This window comes from Crinia signifera, chromosome 3 (genome assembly GCF_055691185.1).
Source record: "Crinia signifera chromosome 3, ASM5569118v1, whole genome shotgun sequence".
Lineage (NCBI taxonomy): Eukaryota > Metazoa > Chordata > Amphibia > Anura > Myobatrachidae > Crinia > Crinia signifera.
Window position 1 is genome coordinate 255,292,483 of NC_139219.1, and position 24,568 is coordinate 255,317,050.

General features: G+C 41.4%; 1 protein-coding gene across 1 annotated transcript; it reads right to left on the reverse strand.

Moving 5' to 3' along the window:
• Positions 1–277: 277 nt before the first annotated feature.
• Positions 278–12,340, reverse strand: LOC146062987 (extracellular calcium-sensing receptor-like). The gene is made up of 7 exons (XM_083174994.1): positions 12,246–12,340; positions 11,277–11,411; positions 8,308–8,596; positions 6,664–7,461; positions 5,187–5,414; positions 3,613–3,736; positions 278–1,176 (listed from the first exon to the last, which is right to left on the reverse strand). Exons 1-7 carry the CDS (start codon positions 12,338–12,340, stop codon positions 278–280), a joined length of 2,568 nt encoding a protein of 855 aa, XP_083031120.1.
• Between the last annotated feature and the right edge of the window lie 12,228 nt (positions 12,341–24,568).

The window sequence follows — 24,568 nt, forward strand, 5'->3', positions numbered from 1 at the left end:
TTCCGTTCTGTCTGGGTGGCGGCTAACCGCTCGCAGTCATCTGTAAATTTGTGGATCAGTAATCAGACCTGAATTATGCCTTTTGTTAGCTGGTTTACATTTTCACACACCGATTTTCCCTACGTACAATATGAATTTGATGTTCTTTCCAAAACTCTATCTTGAAAAAAAGTAACTACTGTACATGTTTTTCAGTGAATTTATTTGTAATATAATTTGCTATCAAATGTACAACCCGAGAGGAACAATTTTCATCATTATACATTGACTTAATAAATTAGGCATGTCTAATGAGTTTTTTCTTTGAGTTTTTTGCTGGCTTTAGCATAATAATGTAGCATTTTGGTAAAAATATACAAGCAAGTAATCCAGCAGCAGACAAAAGAATGGCAAAGATTTCCACCGCAGTGACATATTTACCACTTGTACTAAAGTAACCCGGAATAAAGCTCACCCATACCGTAACGAAGATCAATAAGCTGAAGGTTATAAACTTTGCCTCATTAAAATTGCTGGGCAAATTTCTAGCCAGGAAGGCAAGGATAAAGCAAACTAATGCCAGGACACCGATATACCCAAAAGCAACGAGAAAGGCCAGTTCCGATTCCCGATTACACTCTAGAATTATCTTTGTCACCACAGCTTCCCTGTTCCTCTTTATAAATGATGATGTTGATGGTAAGAACCCAACACAGATGCCAATTTGAATTGATGTTGCCAATCCCACTAGTGCTCTCTGATGCGATGGCCGGAAATATTGCATCAGACTCTGGTTGGGTTTTGCCATTGTGAAGGCTAGAATGACAACTAATGTCTTTACTAGGATACAGGATATATTTAAGACAAAGCTTATACTGAACACTAATTGCCGGAGGACACACATTCCACTGGAGGGTTCACCAATAAACGTGAAAGAGCCAATAAAAGACAGAGCGAGTGACATAAGAAGAAGGAAGCTCATTTCCAAATTCTGGGCTTTTACTATTGGGGTATTTTTATATTTAATGAACACCAATGTGACCATAATCGTTTGACAGAGACCCAAACTGGCAGCTACAGAGAATGTGATGCCGAGAGGCTCTCCAAAGGTCAGATAATCCACCTCCTTGGGAACGCAGGCATCTCTCTTAGTATCGGACCAGTTGTCAGTTGGGCACTTATCACATTCAGTGAAATCTAAAAGAAACATACAACAAATATTAAAGAGCAAGTAAACCCACTTAAAAGTGTATGTAAAAGAAAGTTTTTCTATTTATTATCTGGACATTAAATCTGAAATATTGTTTTTGGGCTTGCCCATTGGTAAAGAGGTTCTGGGTACAGGTCCGAGACTTTGCCAACGAAAACCTGGTAAATTTTACTCCACTCACTCCGGAGTGGGCCATATTTGGTACTCTCCCGGAAGAAACTAGAGCCCCTAAACCTGTAAAGAAACTGATGCTGGCAGTTTCATCATAGTTTTTTATCTTTCACATGGACTGGTTGGAGGCCTCCCTCACTAAACAGTTCTTTGCTACTTGGAATAGTTATATGGAGACACTGCCTTTGTCAACCAAACAAACTATCCACCATTGTTTCCGGAACACCCAGTGGTACGAAGAACGGACTTTGTTCAATGATCCCCCACTGGTCCTGGAATAACTCATCCTTCTTTATGTTAGGAATTTTATTTTACATATTTGATTGTCTCTAAAACTTGTCGATAATAAGTAACCTTAAAATATATCGACCTTTTACTTGCTGACTGTACCCCAATATACAGTAATGTATTATATATTGATTTGACGCTTTGACTTAATAAAAAGTTGTTTAAAAAAAAAATCTGAAATATGTCAAGTATGTGGATTTATCTTACTTTGGGAGTTATTCAGACCAGGTATCCGCGTCCCCCGCGAGGGGACGCGGATACCTGTGAAGCCTGCGAAGGGACGCGGATACCTGTGAAGGTATCCGCGTCCCCTCGCGGGGCTCGCCACGCTTCGGGTTCACGCTTATAGTGAGGGGTGGCGTGGGGGTGCATTTAACATTGTAAGCACCCATTTGGGTGCTTAAAAGCACCCTTTAGGGTGCTTATACAATGTTTCATTGCATAGGGGGCCAAAATCGCGTCGCATCGGGTGCATGGCATGCGATGCGATGCGATAAAAACATTGTGCGATGGACATCGGGGGCGCCGCTAAAATACACAAGTACCCAAACATGAAATAGTTTAACAATACTGTAACACTTGGGGATTTCTTTTATTTTAGCTTATTTACCCAGTTGGGTCAAGTGTTCCCCAGCTCAACAAGAGAAAATTAAAAACTTTGGTAAGCACACCTGGATGTGCCAGATATTGCAGATGGTCTTATTCCAGGAGAATCCTGCATCATACCTGCCAACATTGGAGGAGACTGGGGCGGGACAGGACAAATTTTGGGGGGCGTGGCCTGTTAAAAGGAAGGCATGGTCTATACTAGCAAGGCCACGCCCCTGTTTTCCGCTGCTGTGGGGGCATGCCCAGCAGCTCTGTAAGCTGCTGGCCAGCCCCCAGACCCTCTGCCTGAAAGAATAGACACTGTGGGGGACTCCCAACTGCCCTTCCTCCGCCGCGGGACACTGCCGGCCACAGAGATCAACATATCGGCACAAATTGTAGCTGTAGACACAAATAACTGCATCCCATACTGTATAATAAATAGCTAATGCTGCGCATCTCATTAAAATAAAATAAACTCTTAGCTACCTGTCCACTAAAAATGTACCTTAAGGATTAAAATGCTTATAATGTATGTAGCTCCCCCCCTTCTTCTAGTTCTCATACTGGTGCTGCTGTGTTGTCCATAAAAAATTCCTAGTGTACACATGTACTGTATACATGGCCAACAAAGTTGATTCTGATTCTGATGGGGTGAATTGAAATGTTTTGCGCACTGGTCGGCCACTAGATGGCTCCTGATGGAACAATTTACATGTTACTCCATTTGGGTGCGAACAGCTGCCAACAAGGACATTAGTGTTATGCTGTTCGCTCAGATGGATGAGCTGGTAACGAGTCACAGATAAAGCGCACTTATTTTACTTAGGGCGAGATTCCGACCTGTTCGCTAGGCTGCATATACTTGCAGCCTAGCGAACAAGTCAGTGCTGCCTGCCACCCTGAGAACACATCCCTTGCATGGTCTCCGACCATTGAATGATTTCTCTCCCCATTGGAAATAAAATACTTTTTTTTCACACGGAGAAGGCCGTAAAGAGGGCGGGCCATTGGGCCGCCTAAATTCCCAGGGATGCCCAGTGTTTTCATAGGGACATTTATAAAACTCTGGGTGTACCCCTGTTCCAGCCCCGTCCCCTCTGGAGCAAATGACTCGGCGAGTGTAAAACTCGCCAAAGCTGTTCCCTCTCAGGGTTTGCACATCCGCATAAATGCGCATTCGCAAACCACAAACATGGGGGGAAGGGGCTGAATTTGGCACGCTGTGAGCTAGTTTGAATCGGCCCGTTAGTATGTTCACTTTTCTGTGATATCAAGAAATTGAAATTAGTTTGCAATTGCATGTGTGTATGTTACTCTGTATTATGCAGCATAATGATTATGTGGGCGATATAGAAAACAATGAATAACAGTACCTGTACCATTAGATATCATCCCATCTGGACATGGAATACAGATATAACAGCAGACTGGCTTCCCCTGTAAGATACTCTTCCTGAATCCAGGCTGGCAGCTTGTACTGCACTCTGAGAGTGGAGGCTGAGACACAGGGAACAAGGAAACATGAGGACTACAATCATGCGCAATAATTAGCTTTCTCGCACATGAGGTAATGGTAAACTACTGAGCAAATCTCGAATAAATTGATTAAACTGTAATCTACTGTGTGCTGTTTGTGTGTGTGTGTGTGTGTGTGGATATATATATATATATATATATATATATATATATATATATATATATATATATATAATTTCCAAAATATAGGCGTCACTCCGGGGCTTGTGAAAGCAAGTGAAATTTATTAGCTTCTATATGGTCAACGCCGTTTCGGGAGTTAACCCTTCGTCAGGACCAGAAGTCAGTCAAACTTCTGGTCCTGACGAAGGGTTAACTCCCAAAACGGCGTTGACCATATAGAAGCTAATAAATTTCACTTGCTTTCACAAGCCCCGGAGTGACGCCTATATTTTGGAAATTGTACTGGTGGCTGTATCGCCACAGGGGAAGGCACCCGGGCACGTGATACCATCATCAAGCGGGGAGTACCGGACATCTACCCACATATATATATATATATATATATATATATATATATATATATATATAGCGTGATTATGAGCAGCACTCCCACTGTTTAAAGACCTTGCTCCGGTGCCCTCCTGGTGAGGGATATGTGATCCCACAAGATAGCGCTGTGTAGAGGCGGCACCCGGAGACTTATACATACGAATGATGCTGCAGAGTAGTGTGATCAAACGTTTTCGATGTTTATTTCCATTGTCATCAGGATATATATATATATACGTTCAACACCAAATCCGCCACTCCCAAATCCAACAGTATTTACTCACTCCGGTGCCCTCCCATGGAGTTCAAGCCCATATGTAGAGAATCCAGCAGCAATGAAGCAGGGGCGTCACTCGGAGTCTTTTCAAAAGGTGAATTTATTCAAAGAAGATGGTACAATCCAAAAATTGTTTGAGTGTTCTGCATCCCTGAGGACGAGCAGAACGCTCAAAACAATTGTTGGGTTGTACCATCTTCTTTGAATAAATTCACCCTTTGAAAAGACTCAGAGTGACACTCATGCTTCATTGCTGCTGGATTCTCGCTCTATATATATATGTGTAAAGAAAAGGTGTGGATACAGATGTAGCACCGCTCATCCAGTGCTGCGGCTCGCCAGACCACCCCCACTGCCGAGCAAACATGCGAGCGTCCCAGTTTCCTGGCGGCAGAGGACAGGAACCCTGCCCGTTTCCGCTTCGGGGAGAAGGGCAGGGTTAGGGGGGGAGTGGGGAGGTGTGGGACAGCGATGGGGGACGGCGATGAGGCGGCGGGGACCCGGGGGGAGCTCCGGTTGAAGGGGATGAACGTGCGTCTCATGCGTGCACATCCCCTTCCGGCGGCTGGCGAATCTACCGCCAGCCCCTGCCTGAATGAGCAGCGCTCCAATCTGTATATGCTGTAGAAGATTGAGACTGACCTGTGACACTGCACCATTCCACAGGTTAGACTGTTCATGGATCACTAGTTGGCGCCTCATGGAACTGCTTTCACAATAACTCCCCACCTTCTTGTATGTAAGGAAGCCATCTGCTAGCATCTGCCAGTTGAGCACGTCATACTTTGCCGCTGGATCGCCAGCTTGGTCAAAGTAATGCTGGTTTCCATCACTATCAGTAAAATTTACAGTTTTCAATGCTTTTACCACCTGCAGTAAGGAAATACTTTTTTATTGTACAGCTAGACAAAATATATAGGGTGACATGTAATAGGATGAGTTTTTGGTAAGGTTCAGAAATCGCATTAATATCATATGTTTATAAATTGCCAAATTTTTGCCAAATTTGAATGTAATTTTTTGGAGTAGAAATGGAATTTGCATGCAATTTATGACAATGTTCGGGTTTTATTTACATATGGTAATGTGCGGTTTTTGGTATTAATAAAAATAAAACGGCTTTGTGTCCTCCCTCCTGAGCCAAACCAGCCCTGGACTCAGTGAGCCAGTCCTGGTTCCAAAAAATATGGGGGGCACAAAAACTGTGGGTCCCACATATTTTGGAAACGGCACCGGGCTCCAACAGCCAGGGGTGTCATGCTACAGCCGGATGACACTTTTTATACAAGGTTCCCTGGCCTTATCAGGAGCACCAGCCCTGGTCAGGGTCCATGGAGGAGTCAGAACCCCCCCATTAAAGGGGGGACTCCCGTCCAGGGCTGAAGTCCGGTGCTGTCCCCGGCATCCCAAAGCGGTGGATGCCGGGCTGTTGTGTGTAAAAAATAGAAAAAAAACACACAGGAGAACTACAAGACCCAACATGGAGGGGCATTAATATGCCCGCTGGGTCTCGTAGTTTACCTGTAAAAAGATTGTGTAAATGATGAGACAAGACACCATGTACATTTTTATTAAACACCACTTTTACACATATCAATCATTCACACATACATACCTGCTCCAGCGCTGTCATCTCTGCCCCTGCTCCCTCCCTATTGACAGGCTGCTGCAAAGAACTGTGTGCAGAGAACTGTGTCATCACTGAGCAATATGTTTTTTTTCTATTTTTTTTACACACATCAGCCCAGCATCCACCACTTTGGGATGCAGTGGACGGCACCAGACTTCAGCCCTGGACAGGGGTCCTCCCCCTTTAATGGGGGGGGGGGGGGGGGTTCTGTCTCCCCCACGGACCCCATACAGGGCTGAGCAGCTACGGTGCTCATGGTACGGCTTGGGGACCTTGTATAAAAAGTGTCCCTCATCCAGTAACCACGCAAGCGTTTGTGACACCACCTAATAAAGTCATTAAAATCTAACAGAACATTCTTCTTTACAATTTATAATAAATTAATTTTGTTTTACATTCTGAAGGTTTGTAGCAATAAAATACAATTTAACCAGTCATTTTTGTGTCTGATCAACAACCATTGTATTAGTGCAGTGACGCAGACATTACCTGCCAGGGCTGTAAGTGGTGTGTACCTGTGGGTGGCTCCTTCCCAGAAGACAACAAGCTGTTGATCGCATTAGCAATGGCATATACTGCATTGTACACATTACAGGTGATCCGCAGCTGTGAGACATCAGTGTACGCATTTCTCACTGATGACAGATCCTCATTGCCTGTGCAAGAAGTTATATTGCTCTCTGTCTTAAGATGATCAGGCCAGGAGCAGCCAAATGATTGCTCCCAAAATGACTTTGTGATAATATCTTCAGGTTCCTTCAAGGGATTCAGCTGGAACAGAAACTCTTTCAGGCCTTCAATGCTACATATTGGTATTGCAAGTCCCATTGTACCACTAAAAAACCTGCTATGCTCCTTTTGTATTACAAATGCAGATGTGCTCCAACCTTCGCTTGCTAACCAGGTTCTACCTGTAATATTTTGTTTGGATATTTCCCAAACCAGTGGTAACAAGTTGGTATCTCCAGAGAACACAACGATAACCTTTGCTGAGGACTGTTTTATGGTGTTAGCAATCTGCAAGTATTTTTTCCTGGAATACACCAGTGGAATGGTCTCTGAAAACGCAATGCAGACCCCAAGCCTCACTACCTGTTCGGTGAAAAGCTGAACTCCCAGGTGCCCGTAGTCATTGTCTTCAGCTAAGGTGCCTAGCCACTTCCAGCCAAAGTGTTCCACTATGGCAGCCAAAGCTGTGGTTTGGAAAGTGTCACTTGGTATTGTCCGGAAGAAGGAAGGGAACTCCTTCTTGTTACTGAGGACACTGATAGAGGAAAAATAACTCACCTGAGAACAAGAAAGAGGAGAGATGTGATCATTATAGCGGTATTGGTAAAACAGAGTAAATTCACTTGAATTTTAAGCTCACCCAAAACAAAACTGATACATTAGTACCCCTACTTAATTAACAGGGTCAGCCATGGACAACAGCAGTACATCAAATGTAAAATTCCAGCAGCAGAGACCTGACAGACGGCCAGGTGGCAGGGAGCATCTGCTGGGCCCAGACCCTCACTGCTAATTAGGGAATAAAGGAAGTTACAGCATTATATTACCTATGTACATTTAACCAATAGTACTAGACATACCACAAATGCTTTTTATTATTTGAGCCACACAGAGACGTCCATCCATACATATATACTCCCATTGGGGAGCAGGATAATCCACCAGATATACCTGTAAGTGATCATTTCACCTTTTCTCCTGACCATCCTCCAGCAGAGCCTTGCAGCGCAGTATGTGAGAGGCAATGAGGCACCACCACAACCCGGCTGCGCAGCAAGAACTTTGACATCAGCCTAAGAATACATACTTACCAGTCTTACAAGGGAACTTGTAACATCTCTGACGCGCAGTAGTCACTCCCCATCCACGTGACAGTGACCTGCCAGTGTTTTACCACATTCATAACCAGCTCTGGCGGCAGGGTAAGACTATCGTATCAATAATATCCATTTATGATCATGTTTAACTTACAAGTAGGCTTGCCATAATACAGTATCCCTTTAATCCGGGACACCTATGATGTGCCCATACCTACTTATAAGTCTTTCCAGTGGTATTTCTTTCCATACTTTGTCTCAAAATAAAATTATTCAGAAACTAGTAACATTTTTCCATCTAAAATACCTGTGGATAATGATAAGCTCCTAAAATTCTTGCCATTGCTATGGATATCACTGATGCTGATTCACCAATAACAGCAGTTAACATAGAATTCATGTGACAACAATAGTTTGGGATATTCCTTGTGTCATGTAGCGGACCAGAAATCAGAACGAACATCTGCTTCACAGCCTCAGCCATGCTGTCACAGGTGTCATAGATTGCATAGCCGACCGAGATGTTAGGGAGTAGCTGCATGTTATCATTAATCTCTTTTATTGCATAAATCATTGCTCTGACCCAGCGGAAGCTCCTAAAATCAAAGCTAACAGGATAAAACAGTTAATATTAGATTGCTTTTTAATGACATAGAAATGACATGTTACAAAATTGTTGTTTTAGTAGAAGCTGAAAGTTAAAAATAAAAGTTCTTATTTGTGGCACGATTCTGAGATATGCCATTTAATTTCTATGGTAATGCACCTTTGTTGGGTTCCTTTTATACCCCGTTCTCACTGTAGGCAAATTCCCGGGTCTAGCATGTCGACCCGGGAATTTGCCTTTTAACACGGGTTTTTCTGCAGTGTGAACGGGTCGCATACCCGGATCTCATACACTGGTAAAACCCTTCTTTTTACCCATGTTTGAGATCCGGGTATGCAGACACGGGTTGACCCGTTCACACTGCAGAAAAACCTGTGTTAAAAGGCAAATTACCAGGTAGAACTTCTTCACCCGGGAATTTGCCTTGCAGTGAGAACAGGGGACCGTACATGCAGTCTCCGGCATTTTAATGCCGGGGAAAAGCCGTGTATTTCTCACTCGCAGTGAGAACACGGCATTATTGGCAATATCCTTTCTGAAGTGAGTAGTTATGCAAAAATCAAACATTTAAATAACGCAGCTAAGATTTAGAAAAAGGTAACCTTGATGGATGCGTCTTTTTATCAAATCTCTAACAAATATTATGGGCCAAATGTAATAGGGTGAGAGTTTCAGAAAGTGAGAGATTTTGGGAGAGTTTTCCCATGTTTTTTAAAGCAGCAATCAATTACACTGCAAAACCAGGTTGATTTTGCCATGTAATTGATTGCTGCTTTAAAAAACATGGGAAAACTCTCCCAAAATCTCCCACTTTCTGAAACTCTCACCCTATTACATTTGGCCCTATGTGTTTACTAATACAGACTTCATTTCATTCGTTACAGATAGCTCAATTCATTTCTACACTGGATTATTCCTAAATTCCTCAATTCAAATTTTAACATGATCATTGCAAGGACACATATATTGTATATGTTACAGATGTATGCAAATTATAACACCCCCATTCATGAAAAGGCTGATGTTTTCAGCTGTAATGTAATGTAACTTTTCTAACTCAGCTCCCATTATATCCTGTACTGTGTCAGCTCCGACTTTTTTTAAAGTCGGGTCTGTTTTTTTGGAAATGGCTGTGGAATGTTGAAATCACACTGTTTTTAGACAATCCGTGTCAGTTTCCAACAATTTGTGGACTTGGTGCATTGAATACAGACTGTCGGATCAGTTGAAAAATGGCCAGGATTCCAACTGTCGGCATGTTCCAACAGTCAGAATTCCAGGTTGAATATGCCCTTTGTGCAAATTTTTCTGGGCCTATAAAATTGTCTCTCATTAAATCCCGGCCATAGTATGAAAATTCTGTTGGAAGGAAAAGCAGAAATCTTGTGAAAAATCTTCTGCCCCTGACTTGGAGATCTGTGAGTGATAGCAGTTGTTACGGTTTCATTGTATATGAATACAGTCCAAGGTTAGAGATCTGAGCATACAGTAGCAAAGGAAAAAAATATGAAATATTAATTTTCTAGGTAATTTGGTAAACCAGCTAAGACAAATCTATTAGCTATGGAAGATATTTGTTCATATAAAGATAACAATTGCTTATGGTTACTGTTTTTTTTTTCTCCTACAGGTTGAGTATCCCTTATCCAAAATGCTCAGGACCAGAAGAATTTTGTAAAATGGATTATTCTGTATTTCAGAATATTTTTATATTTCAATGATGTATCGTGAGGTATTTTGCATTTATGTTGTATAAACACATCAAACACATGAAATACACACAAATATATTTTATTTGTGCATAAAACAAGGTTTCATAAAATGAAACAAAGTTTGTGTAATATCTCAGGTACTAAATGTGAATGCCATGCAATCATTTTCTTGCACATATTTAGTGCCAGTTACATATCATGTCCCCAGTAGTGCCAGTTACATATCATGTCCCCAGTAGTGCCAGTTACATATCATGTCCTTAGTAGTGCTGTTATAGATGTCCTCAGTAGTGCCACCAGTTACATATCATGTCCTCACTAGTGCTGTTATAGATGTCCCCAGTAGTGCCAGTTACATATCATGCCCTCAGTAGTGCCAGTTACATATCATGTCCTCAGTAGTGCTGTTATACATGTACCCAGTAGTGCCAGTTACATATAATGCCCTCAGTAGTGCCAGTTACATATCATTTCCTCAGTAGTGCTGTTACAGATGTCCCCAATAGTGCCAGTTACATATCATGTCCTCAGTAGTGCTGTTACAGATGTAGCCAGTAGTGCTTTTAGTGTAAAAAAAAAAAAGTCACTTTCTGGAATGTATGGTTTTTGGAATAATTTGGATAACGGATATTTGGATAAGGGATGCTCAACCTCTATAATATTTATTGGGCAAGGGGGAGTCTCAAATTGAGGATATATAATACTGTATAAATTTAAAATGATTTAAAAATGAGTTTTTAGATTTCCACCACAAACACTTTAAGCAGTTGAACATTATCAAATTGTTAATCAAATATCACAAATACTTATGATTTGAAATAATTCTAGACAAAACATAAACTGCTGAGAATATAATGTCAAAGATAATAGATAGACTGACATCAGTTATACAAACATGAGATGTATACATAAAATAGATACTGTACAAGGATAAATTGTCCAAGGATTTTTGCGCACCTATCATCACATGTTTGTGAAGCTGGATTTGAGTTGAACGTAATTCTAAAACTGCTAGAACGCCGGATGGGGAACACTCCCCCAATCACCAAATCTCCAGATTTATATATTCCCGGAATCACGCTCATGTCTAGTCTGCAGGGGAGACAAGTTATATCACAAATGCATACATGGAATAATACCAAGTGTAAAATGGGATTCATCTTCATGTTGTGTTAGACGTTCTACACCTAGCCCACATTTATACCCTGCAGGACACTTGTCTGTTCAAGTTTAATTGTTCGAGAACCCTGTGGGATGCTCAGATACAGATGCAGAAAATGACATGAGTTTGCCTGTCAGTCCTGATTATGTGCGACATGTGCAATCTTCTTACCGGAGAGATTTGCTCATCACATTAGACAGAAGGAACAGAGGTCTGCACATTGTTATATAGTCAGTATACACTATACACACAGCGTACAGTATTATTAGTATTACTGTGATGTGTGCATGTACATGTACAAGCCCATGATTAAATGTCATGTGATTCAGTTAACCTAATAACTGTCACTTGACCGTAATAAAATGTATAGTTAATCAGAAGCTCCTTTAAAGTTAATCATGTTTTTAATAATACACATATTTGTATAAATTGCAAAGACAAAAGGATTATACAGAGTGTAATGTATGAGAGTCACCTTTTTTTTGTATTGGAATTAATTATTAAGAAACAGGTAAAAAAAAGTGCAAGAAAATAAAGGGAAAATGTAACCTCCACCTATAGGTTATGAAGATAAGCCTCTAAGGCTGGGTACACACTTGACATATGCTGAACAAGCGGCCACTCAAGGTAAGTGTACAACATAAAGTATGTAGCACACTCAGCATGATACGCTGATATAGCTGCAGATATTCTAGCTGTTCAAACTACTTATATTGAGGGTGGACAAATTGAATTAGAAGCCAAGACCAATATCCATCACTGACTCTGCTCGTAGGACCTCTGCTGATATCTGGATAGCTTCATTGCACTGCGTTGTATCTCTATAACAGGACTGACAATTGTATATGTGTCTCTGCATCTTTTCACAATTACTATAGAAAAAGATATTCAATAACTCTATACATGACAGAATTAAAGCTCTGTGCATAGGCTTATATTTTGTCCACCCTGCACTGTGAATGTTTACATGGTGTGTTCAATAAAAACCTGAGAACATATAGTTGTTTGTGTGCTATTAGTTTTAGCAGACTGTGTTTGTCTATTGTTGTGACTTAGATGAAGATCAAAACACATTTTATGACCAATTTATGCAGAAATCCAGGTAATTCCAAAGGGTTCACATACTTTTTCTCGCAACTGTGTGTGTGTATATGTATATATATAAATATATATATATATATATATATATAAATGAGTTGGGGGTCAGGGTTAATGTTGTTCGCAATGCTGAGAAGTACAAGCAGGTACTTATCTATCACTCAATACGAACTGGGAGACATCTGATTGGTTTGTTGAGCAGCAGAACAATGACCAAAAACAATGTAATTGAGTGCTATCTTTAGCGTAAAGAAGTACATGAGTCCTAGAAGTGATGATATGGTTCCCACAGAGCCTCCATCTCAACACCATCGAGTCTGTCTGAGATAGAAGGATGTGAGCAAGCCTACATCCTTCAAAAACTGTTGCACATAATCCTGGAAGCTGTTTTGAAGGCAAAGGGCGGTCACACCAAATATTGATTTGATTTTGGTTTCTCTTCTGTTTCTTCACTTTGCATTTTGTGATTTCATAAATAAAACTTATTAACATTTCTATTTTTTTTAAAGCATTGTTAGTTTGCAGCATTTTTTCCACATCTGCCTAAAACTTGCACAGCACTGTATGTGAGATTTGTGTCCATTCATTATGTAGAACATTCATTCAGTTCCATCCCAAAGGTGCTTGATGGGGTTGATGTCAGGGCTCTGTGCGGGCTTGTCAACTTGTTCCCACGGAATTTATCAAACCTTGTCTTTATAGTTCCTGTTTTGTGCACTGGGGCACAGTCAAGTTTGAATGGAAGAGAGCCTTCCCCAAACTGTTGCCACAAATGTGGAAGCATAGCATTGTTCAAAATGTATTGGTATGCTGAGTCATTTAGAATGCCCATCCCTGGAGATAAGGGGCCTAGCCAAACCCTAAAAAAACAAAACCAGTCTCATACCATTATTGCTTTTCTACCAAACTTAATAGTTGGCATAGTGCAGCGCTTTGCCCCTTAATGTATGCGTGTGGTAGGATAAATGACAGGCATGGTTTAGGTGCTCAAAAAGTTTTACTTCGAAAACATGCAAACATACATTACATTTACATGGGTAGGTTTGCACAAGGACACTCAATCCATGAGAACAACAATTGTCTACGGCGCTCGGGGCTAGCATAGTGTGTACTGGGCAGTGTATCTCCTGCAGTAACCGTACTGGAGGAATGCCAACCTCTCCAAAATACCACAAATCTACCAAAATAGTACAGGGCGCTGAAGTGACACACTAAACATTTAAACGCGTTTTCCACAGGAGTCCTTGCTAGAAGCTGGCCGCCCGGTACCTCCATTCAACCGCCTGACCCGTGGGTTCATCAATCAGCAGCACACTTGGAACTGTGGCAGAGTCCCCAGGTGTGGCTGCTCCACGAGAGTCTAGCGAGCTACGGCAAACTGCCGCCGGGAGAGACTGAGGCCACGATCCATACACCAAGGCTGGAGAGAAGCACCTTCAACTGAAGCCGCGATACCAGCCCTGAGCGGCGCAGCCCTTCAAAAGAAAAACCGTGCTTCTCCAGCTTCCCCGCAGCGGCGCCATTCAGGCTGAATAGCCGCTTGCCTGGGACGGGTAATATACCTCTATTTATCATACACTTCTGGACAAAACTATTGTACTATAGCGCTGGATGCGCTGTGTGTTAAGTAGTGACTGGCCCAAAGAAATTCAGCTATAACAACTGACATTTGGAAAATTACACCTGACAATAAGCTCCATCACTTTAGACATCTATACAAAAAAACCCGGATGTGGGTAAATGCACTATAAGTTGGACAGTGCCTCATGCCTCATTTAAGGCTGACCCCTCACTCATAAGAAACGTGTTTAGCTCAAAATCAACCAGCTAAAATTCCATACTTATTTATATACCTACCTAAAGATCTTCAATTATTATTTAATCCCCCATAATTTGATTTATTGTTTTTTCACCTTATTATTTATTTTTGCTTGTTTATTTCTTTAATTCTTTAATTTTTTGTTTTTCTGTGTGTATTTTAATGTGATTATAGTTGTGTAAATTTACATAATATTTAATATGAGATGTGTACCCAATAAATGTTATTGATTTTAAATGTTTAGTGTGTCACTTCAGCGCCCTGTACTATTTTGGTAGACTCAATCCATGAGGCCTCAACTTAGACAACAAAGTTAAATCGAGAATCGTGAAAAAGAAATAACCAGTACCAGCATAAACCAACCAGCTGAAGACACAAACCAAGAACCCCATCCCTGCCCACGTAACTCCCCCCCCCCTGCTGAAATATCAACATACCCACATCGCCAATCTCCCAGTTCAGCATACACACTTGTAATTTGATTTGACTCTGTCTTATCTCATTCCATCCTATTCTATTTCATCCAAAACTCTTTATTTCTTCATATATCTTTTCACCCTTTATCTATTGTTATTATTTTCCAGGACATTCCCTATATTAATGTTAATTTTTCTTTTGTTCATTTAATTTCAATCTATTTAATTTATTTTATTCTATCTAATCTATTTAATCACACACACCATCAGAAACCCACATACCGTGCACCCCACGCACCCATCACCTATGAAACAACATAAGAGCAAGAATAGGAACAGAATGAAATGAACCACAGCAACCAAAATGCAGAAAACATACTCAACTCTGAATGACAGGAACAAGCACCACTGCAACCAACCTTGAATGAAAGCACCACTCAGAACACAGCAACAACCAACCCTGCCTGCTGACTACAGCACCAATCAAAAGATAGGAAAAGGAACAAAGGACCCGCCCCCAGCCTTTAAACAGAGGCAAGAGAATAGCACACTGTAAACTCCCTAGAAGAAGAGCAACACAAGGCTGAAACGCGTTGGAGGACACCCACAGAACCCACACCAACTGAGAACAACCCCAATCAGCCCAGCAGAGGAACCAGGAAACAGATAAGTTTAAAAAGCAGAACATCTGGCTGAGCGCGATAAAGCCACATCATCAGCACCCGGGAGAACAAGCAGACCCGCCTGCGGAGAGGAGAGGGAAGGAACGGCGCCGGGAACGGGAGTAGGTGACGAAAGCAGGTCCGTAGGCAAGGCACCAGGATGGGAGGAAGCGTCCAAGCCACCGCCGGCCCACGACCTCTGTCAGACGCACCACGTCCCCAGCAGGACGTTCACATTGTTCACTTGCTGATGCCAGTGATCCCCTCACTTCTCAACACCCTCACCTCTGCTGCATCGCAAGCCAGCATGTGGAAAGAACGGAGTCTGTGAGAGACAGTGGAATCCCCGGGTGCCCAGCTGATTTGCCGTGGTATTTTGTGTATATACCGTGTGGTTACCAGCCCACAGTGTTTGTTATCTTGGTACGGGTTCATTCATTTTGCACCTGGAATTTATGTTTTTTAACTCTGAAAATAAATCGTTTAATGCACTATCAAGCGCTCCTTCTCTCCCTTGTTGTTTGTACAGATTGTTAACTCCTTGGATCCTGGAGTTTGTTGCTATTTGAGAAGGAAGCAGCGGCTGCATGTCAGTTTAAGTGCTATATACCCCTGTTGCTCTGAATAGGAGGTCTTCTGGACTGCTGGTTCTAAGAGCATTTGGACAATCGGCGCCTATACAGTACTGTGTTTATATATATATATATATATATATATATATATTTATCCCGCTGCAACCCTACCCATGTAAATGTAATGTATGTTTGCACCTTTTTAAAGTACACCTAAACCCTGCTTGTCATTTATCCAACCACACGCATACATTAGGGGGCAGAGCTTTGTCAACCCAATCCAGACCGGTCGCCTGGAAAGTGAAGCAGCTAGCACCGAAAAACTGAGCGCAGTGTGCAGGCACCCAAAAAGACTTTCAACAGTTGGCATAATGCAGTCTGGCAGGTAACGTTCTCCCGGCATCTGCCAAACCCAGACTCGCCCAACAGAGAAGCCTGATTTTTCACTCAACAGAAAATGTTTCTACTGCTCCACACTCCATTGTCAGTGTGCTTTACACCACTCCACCCGACACTTTGCATTGAACTTACTGAAGCGAGACAAGCATGCAGCTGCTCGGCCATGGAAACCCTTTCTATTAAGCACAGTTTATGTGCTTACATTAATGCCAGTGGAATTTCAAAACTCTTCAGCAAACTGGCGACTTCTATGCACCATGAGCTTTAGCAGACATTCACCCAGGTCTGTGATTTTATGCAGTCTTCTGCTTTGTGGCTTTTGTTCCTAAATGCTTCCACTTTGGTATAATATCACTTACAGCTGACTGTGAAATATCCAGCAGGGATGAAATTTCACAAACTGTCTTGCTGCAAAGGTGACATCCAATCACAGTACCACTCTTTAAAACTCTCTGCTCTTCAGATAGACCTATTTGTTTGCAAAAGAGTCTGCATGGCCAAGTGCTTGATTTTATATACATGCGGTAACTGATTTAAACACCTGAATCAATAGTTAACAGGTGCGGCCAAATACTTTTGTCCAAATAGTGTGTATGTGTATATATGTAGTGTTTGTGTGTGTGTGTAATATATATATATATATATATATATATATATATATATATATATATATATATATATATATACACACATATACAAAATCATATATCTACACCTAACATAGTAGTTAACATTGAAAAAAGACATTAGTCCGTCAAGTTCAACCTATTTGACTTGTAACTACTGACTTGAGTAAGTCATATCTATAGGATTCCCTTAGTGGCCAAAAATGTATCCAGTTTTGATTTAAATTCATTAACAGTAGTTGCTGTAACCACGCCCACCAGCAATGAGTTCCAGAATTCTACTGCTCTAATGGTGAAGAATCCTCTTCTTCATTCAGTACGGAATTTATTTTCCTCGAGCCTCAGTACATGCCCGCGTGTCCTAAGGGGATGCAGTTAAAATCCCGGCGTTCAGAATCCCGACGCCGGAATCCCGACCGCCGAAATGCCGACACTTTCTCCCTCCTGGGGTGTCCACGACACCCCTGGAGGGAGAATAAATTAGTGTGCCGAGCGTAGCGAGGCACCGGGCCCGCTGCGTGGCGAGCGCAGCGAGCCCGCAAGGGGGGGCGATCCACGTCCCCCCCTTGTCGGCATTTCGGCTGTCGGGATTCCGGCGTCGGGATTCTGAACGCCGGGATCCCGACCGCTGGGATTCAATACTGAATCCGTCCTAAGTATAGGCCTGTTACTGAACAGCTCATCTCATAGATCCATATGATTCCCAATTCTGTATTTAAACATACTAATCATATCTCCTCTCAACCTCTGTTTCTCCAGTGAAAACATATTCAGCCTGGTTAGTCTATCTTTGTATTCTAGTGATTTGAGACCTTTTACTAGCTTAGCCGCCCTTCTCTGTACCTGTTCCAATTCATTTATGTCTTTTTTAAGGCGCAGCCCCCAGAACTGAACACACTATTCCAAGTGTGGTCTCACAAATGCCTTTTGAAGAAGCACTATAACATTGGCATCCCTTGAATCCATACCCCTTTTAATGCATGCAAGTGTCCGGTTTGCTTTTGCTGCTGCACTTGAGCAGTGTGCAATATTACCCAATTTTTCATCTATGATGACCCCCAAGTCCATCTCTACAGCAGAATTCCCTATAATAACTAAATTTAGCCAATAAGTAGCTTGTTCATTTTTGTTCCCATAATGAATTATTTTACATTTATCAACGTTACACCGCATTTTCCACCTTTCCACTCGCCTTTCCAGTTTAATTAATTCACTTTGTAGGTGTATCCTCATCCTCTCCTGAGTTAATTTCCTTACTCAATTTTGTGTCATCCACAAATATTGCAATCTTACTCACTATGTCACCACCTATATCATTAATGAATATATTAAACAAGGTATGTCCCAATATTGAACCTTGTTGGACTCCATTTGGGACCTTATCCCAGCTGGAATGTATGCATTTGCCACCACTCGCTGTCCCCAATTGCGTAACTACTGTAGATTTTAATCCAATTTTAAATTTTATCTCCTAACCCTTAATTACCTAGTTTTATTAATAACCATTTATGAGGCACAGTGTCAAAAGCTTTAGCGAAATCAAGAAGTATTACATCAACATATTTCCCGAAATTCACCCCCCTATCGCCTTCTCCTGTTCTAAGAAATTTTGGTCACTATATATTATTTTTCCTTCTAATATTTTCCCCACAATGGATGTAAGACCGACTGGTCTATACATTTTCAGGGTTAGTTTTGCTACCTTTTTTCCATATTGTTCCCTTGGTACCTTCTCCGAGTTTGGTTTAGGGGGGAGTCGGGGGGAAGGGATCAGAACAGTTGCACAGGTTCAGGTATAACAATATTTTTAGAGATTACCCTCATGTATTATTTTATTATGATGTACTTCAAACAATGGAGGGTGTGCTACCACTGGACACAAGTTAATTATAGCAACAAGGAAAGGAAAGAATGTCACTATGTGGTGCACAAGAAGGTTGACTTAATCTAAAATCTAACTTTTATTAGGATTTTCTAAAATAGTAGCGAAGTATAAGACACAAACATCACAGAACATGAAACATAGAGTGATTTTAAAAAGGATAATATATCCTAATAGGTGTGACTGCAATACTTTTCTCCCCTTATTAGACTGGTTTATTAGATGTCAGTCTCCACGTCTGTATAAATTCAATCGGTGCCTGGAGACTGTTAAAGCCGAGTCTGCCCACTCTCTCCAAGCTTTATTTGGCTGTATGAAGTGTGCGCCCGCTTGTCAATCAGTGGCGGGTCCCGGGTTGGGGATCCGTTCTCCAGTGCTGGTATGCTGGCGGTGTCCGATGTGAGCTGCCACTATCACATTCAGACCACCGTTTTGCCGCATCTGCACGGAGCCGCGGATCGCCTCCCGCTGTGATACAGGTTAAGCCGCAGCGTCTAGGAGTAGTACGCCGGGGGTTAGAGCCCGTTTGACCGGTTCCAGGATAGTGCTGACGTCAAGCACTGCGTTCCTGGCCGGGCGTGTCCAGTGGCGACTGGCACACACTGGTGAGGCAGAGATACGGCTGTTAATAAATCACAATAATATATACATTGGTATGGGGGGAAGGGAGTAGGGAGTCACAACAAGTTGCTGACGGGTCAGCGTACGCTTCGCTTATGGGAGCTTCATCAGGACCCTGATGCGGTTGCGGCAAAACGGTGGTCTGAATGTGATAGTGGCAGCTCACATCGGACACCGCCCGCATACCAGCACTGGAGAACGGATCCCCAACCCGGGATCCACCACTGATTGACAAGCGGGCACACACTCCATACAGCTAAATAAAGCTTGGAGAGAGTGGGCAGACTCGGCTTTAACAGTCTCCAGGCATCGATTGAATTTATACAGACGCGGAGACTGACATCTAATAAACCAGTCTACTAAGGGGAGAAAAGTATTGCAGTCACACCTATTAGGATATATTATCCTTTTTAAAATCACTCTATGTTTCATGTTCTGTGATGTTTGTGTCTTATACTTCGCTACTATTTTAGAAAATCCTAATAAAAGTTAGATTTTAGATTAAGTCAACCTTCTTGTGCACCACATAGTGACAATCTTTCCTTTCCTTGTTCCTTCTCCGAGTTTATTGATTCATCAAATATCTGCTATAATGGTAGTGCTTTTGCAGATCTCAATTCTTTTAGTATTCTCTGGTGTATTTCCTCTGGGCCAGGAGATTTCTTCCTATTTAGGTTCTGTAATCGATTTTTGACTATTTCCACACTCAAACATACAGTGTGGGAGCAATCAAAAGCCGAGCATTCAATCTGTGGGAGATCCTCTGTAAATACCGAAGCAAAAAATGAATTGAATAATTCCTCGCTTTCTCTTTTCCTTCTATTATCAGGGTACCCTGCTTATTTTTTAGTGGGGCAATATTTCCCTTCCTTAACTGTTTCCCGTTTATATAATTGTAGAATTTTTGGGGATTAGATTTGCTACCTGCAGCTATTTTTTGACCAGTCCCTAATTTAGCCATCTTGATTTTATTTTTACTTTTCTTATTACATTCTTTATATGTGGCAAATGATTTGGGTGTCCCATCTTGTTTAAATGCGCTCCTTTTTTTTTTAGCCAATTCAAATTTGACTTCACTTTTAAGCCACATCGGTTTCCTTTTGACATTTATTTAGTTATTTTGTTTACCCTAGGAATAAATTTATGATTGCCCTCCTGCAATATTTTTTTTTAAGTTTGCCACTTTTTAGTAGTATCCCTTCCTTCAAAAAATTCCTTCCAGTTTATATCCTTTAAGGACTCAATAAACTTACCAAAGTTGGCTTTTCTGAAATTTAAGGACATAGTTGCTCCAATAGAATTATCTTTGTTAAAATGTAAATCAAATGTGATCATATTGTGATGACTGTTCCCCAATGTCTCCCTTATGGTTATGTTAGTAAGAATGTCCCCATTGCTGCTTATCAAGAGATCCAGGATATTATTTCTGGTTGGATTTTCAATAAATTGATACAAATAGTGGTCATTCAAGGCATCCAATAAAACATTTCGGTACTTGTGTAGCTTCACGGCGCCAGCATGGTGCAGTGCGTCTGAGTCCCCTTGCGGGGCTTGCTTCGCTCACCCACGCTGCGGGCTCGGTGGCTCGCTACGCTATTTAAAATCAACTCCATGCCAACATGAATAGTGGAGGTATGAACTATCCATGTTGGCATGGAGTTAAGTTACTTTATTTTACATAGTTTGCGGCGAGCGAAGAACCCGGAAGTAGCACGGCGCCATGAAACTACACAAATACCAACATTTCCTGTAGCAGTACTACTTGATCTATCTTTCCAACTTATTTCTGGGTAATTTAAGTCACCCAGAATAATAATATCCCCTAAGCTGGCCACTTTTCCCACCTGTAGCAAGAGGTCTTTTTCCTCTTCCGTATTTATGTTGGGTGGTTTAATACACGTTCCTACAATAAGTTTTTTTTAGCCCCCTTAATATTACGTGTGAATTCTACACATACTGATTCTACCGACTCCATTGTGCTCTCGTATATGATTTCCATTGTGTATGGTTTTAAGGATGGTTTAACATATAAGCACACCCCCACCCCTTCAACCTAATCTATTATTTCTAAACAGAATATAACCTTCTATTTTAGCCTCCCACTCATATGATTCGTCCCACCAAGTTTCGATAATACCCATGGGAGCAAAATCTTTCTTCAACAATAGGGTCTCTAGTTCCCCATTTTACAACTTTTAAGGTGGCCATACACAAGCAGATTTATCTTCAGATCTGGCTGGTTGGAACAAAAACATGGTTATGGATGAGAGCAAATGACAGTTGACCATTTGCTTGGAAATGCTGGAAAACTGACAAACTGTCACTCCATGTTTTTGTTCCAACCAGCCAGATCTGAAGATAAATCTTACTAGTGTATGGGCACCTTTACTCCTAGCATTCAGATAAAGGCATTTGAGATCTTTTTTTTCCTTCACCCTTTTCGTGTTAACTGTTACAGTTGCAGAAGGTTCCTGAAACGATAAATCAGTATAATGGAAAATGCTTGTATTTGGCTGTGTTGATTCTCATACATCTTTCTTATACCATGGTCCTCTCTTTCTGCCTGCACCCTTTCTTCCTCCACAATGAAGCTGTCTTTGCCCTCTATTCTAAACATTTATTGGTGTATGGTTTCTTACCATTCCCTCCCCAGACCGCTTACTGAGCACCACTGCCCCTTCCTCATTCAGGTACAATCTGTTGTGGCAAAATAGATATAAAAATATACATACACACAATGCCAGACTGAAGTATGAAGGGCTCAGCGGAGGATGCAGTGGTAGAGGCCCGTGTTTTTGGGTGTGGGTAGTCTCCAGAGGGGGTTTGGTTAGCCACATTGATTTGCCGTAACCACTAGACAGTAATTCTCAACTCAATGGCTCAGAATCAGATGTCTGCGCGTGACCTGGTCCTCATGATTGGTCTGAATGGATGATACATTTGATGGCAAGGTATTTGCACCATTTTAAGAGGAACCACTGCATAACATGAACAAAGGCACACACAAGGAAGGATGGCAAAATCCCAGCCATAATATTAACGTACCAGCACTCTACAAATGGATATATAAATGTAAGACAGTTTCTTTCAATAAATTTTATTTTCTTTAATACGCAATTATCTGGACACAATAAAATAGCAAAATGAAAAAAACAAAACCATATTGATCGGCTTGCAAATTCGAAGAACAGTGATCGGGTCTGAATAAACCTCATAGTGCAATGCAGCCACTTCACTATAGTGTTCGGTTATACATCCCTGCAGTTTGGTACAAAATATTTGCAGGTTCTCTCTAGCACCTACAAATATCCAACACAGTCAAATAATTACTTAAAATGCAGGACTCTAAATACAGCAGATATTGCCTGTTCTGTGGGTGTTACAAATGGTGTCACCCCCTCACTTTTTGTAAACAAACAAGTTTCTCTAACAATACTTAATCTCCTGAAAGTCGCAACTTGGTGCAGTCGATTTACCATTGATAAAGACATGGGGAGAGGTTTCCCAACCAGGAATAGGTCCATGCTACTGTAAACTGTGCTCTCAAGAAGCTTTGACAGTTCTGTTACACATGCTGTTTGGGTGTCACCTGGTTCATTTTTACTGTTCTCCCTATTAGTCAGATTATATTCAGTTGACTTCTTTAGCACCTCTCTTTTCTTGATGCTAGAGATGTTAAAGCATAGGTATTTAGATGTCACCTGCTTTTAATGTTGCCAAAATAAGGCATAATGTGCATAACTCTGCACTGCAATTATCCTTGGCCCCGACTCCAGTTAGATCTGTGACCAGATGAGCTTCCCTTTCCAACAGCACACCACTTCTGAGGGTAATCTCCGACACCACTTGGCTTCTTCCCCAGTATGTTCTTCTTTGCTTTGTGACTGTAGAATGTCTGCTTCGTCTGAATAAGGATTGCAGGCTACCATACAGTGTGTTGTATCTAGATCATAGGGGTCTTTAAAAACCACTGTTTTAATAAAATGACATCGGGAAAGCTATTACTAATGTTACATAGATGTCAGATCAGAATAAATTGTCACATCCCGTCTGCCCCATTTTTAACCATATTGTTACCTCAAACCCTATTATAGTCTTATGTCTATCTGAAGCATGTTAAAAAAAGTGGTGAACCGGAAAAGAGACGGGTTAAAAGCCCAGGCTTTAGTATGATGTGACTTGAGGAATGCCCTGTGCTGTAAAGTGGCCATACAAGAACTTGAAAATCTAGATCTTTTAGACACTAAAGTCAATCAAATTTAGATGACTGGAGTAATTATACTTTACCATATTGAAGGCAGCTGAAGAGATTGCAGAGTTGATATGTTTGTGTATAATGCCCTGTGAGTGCTGTCAAACTCAATATATGCTGCTTTAAGCAAGCAAACATTGTTAAAAATGTGTGCCTTGAACTTCCCAAAGTTCACCATTGCTGTTCAACTGCATTGACAACTAAATCTAAGGTACAGGCTCAAGAGTTTGAAACAGCAGCTGTTCTTACTCGTCCACTGCAAACAAGCCTGAGTCGCTGATTTGGATGAAGTACTAAGCTATAGAGTACCTCCTTTACCTGGTGAATGCGATTTCTCAACATGGCTGAGGGATTCCTCTGATCACTGATCGCATTTTAAATTTTACATTTAGTATTTTCCAGTAAACCATAGGCTTTGTAATCTTCTTGCTTGTGATAGCCGTTACATTGTCATTGTTATTTGTCTATTAAATGTACAGTGAACTGCCTTTTGTACCGTTTCTGTATCCACCTTTTTTGATGCCGTCATTTTCAAAGCTGTATATAAAATTACAAAAATTGCTGCTATTATCAATCTTATCTATGCACCTCGGTAAAGGCCCTTTTAGACATGGGGGTTTATTCTAGTTCATTCTTTCTGACAAAATCCTTCTTAGATGGACAAAACCATGTGCACTGCAGGGGGGCAGATGTAACATGTGCAGAGAGAATTAGATTTGGGTGAGTTATTTTGTTTCTGT

Bases quoted from the DNA above. Each gene is read 5' to 3' on its own strand.
- LOC146062987 (XM_083174994.1), bottom strand. From the start codon at position 12,340: ATGCAGAGACACATATACAATTGTCAGTCCTGTTATAGAGATACAACG. The intron at 8,597-11,276 runs GTGCGCAAAAAT...CTTTGATTTTAG, and splicing joins TCACAAACATGTGATGATAG to GAGCTTCCGCTGGGTCAGAG. The intron at 3,737-5,186 runs GTCAGTCTCAAT...CCTGTGTCTCAG, and splicing joins GGAATGGTGCAGTGTCACAG to CCTCCACTCTCAGAGTGCAG.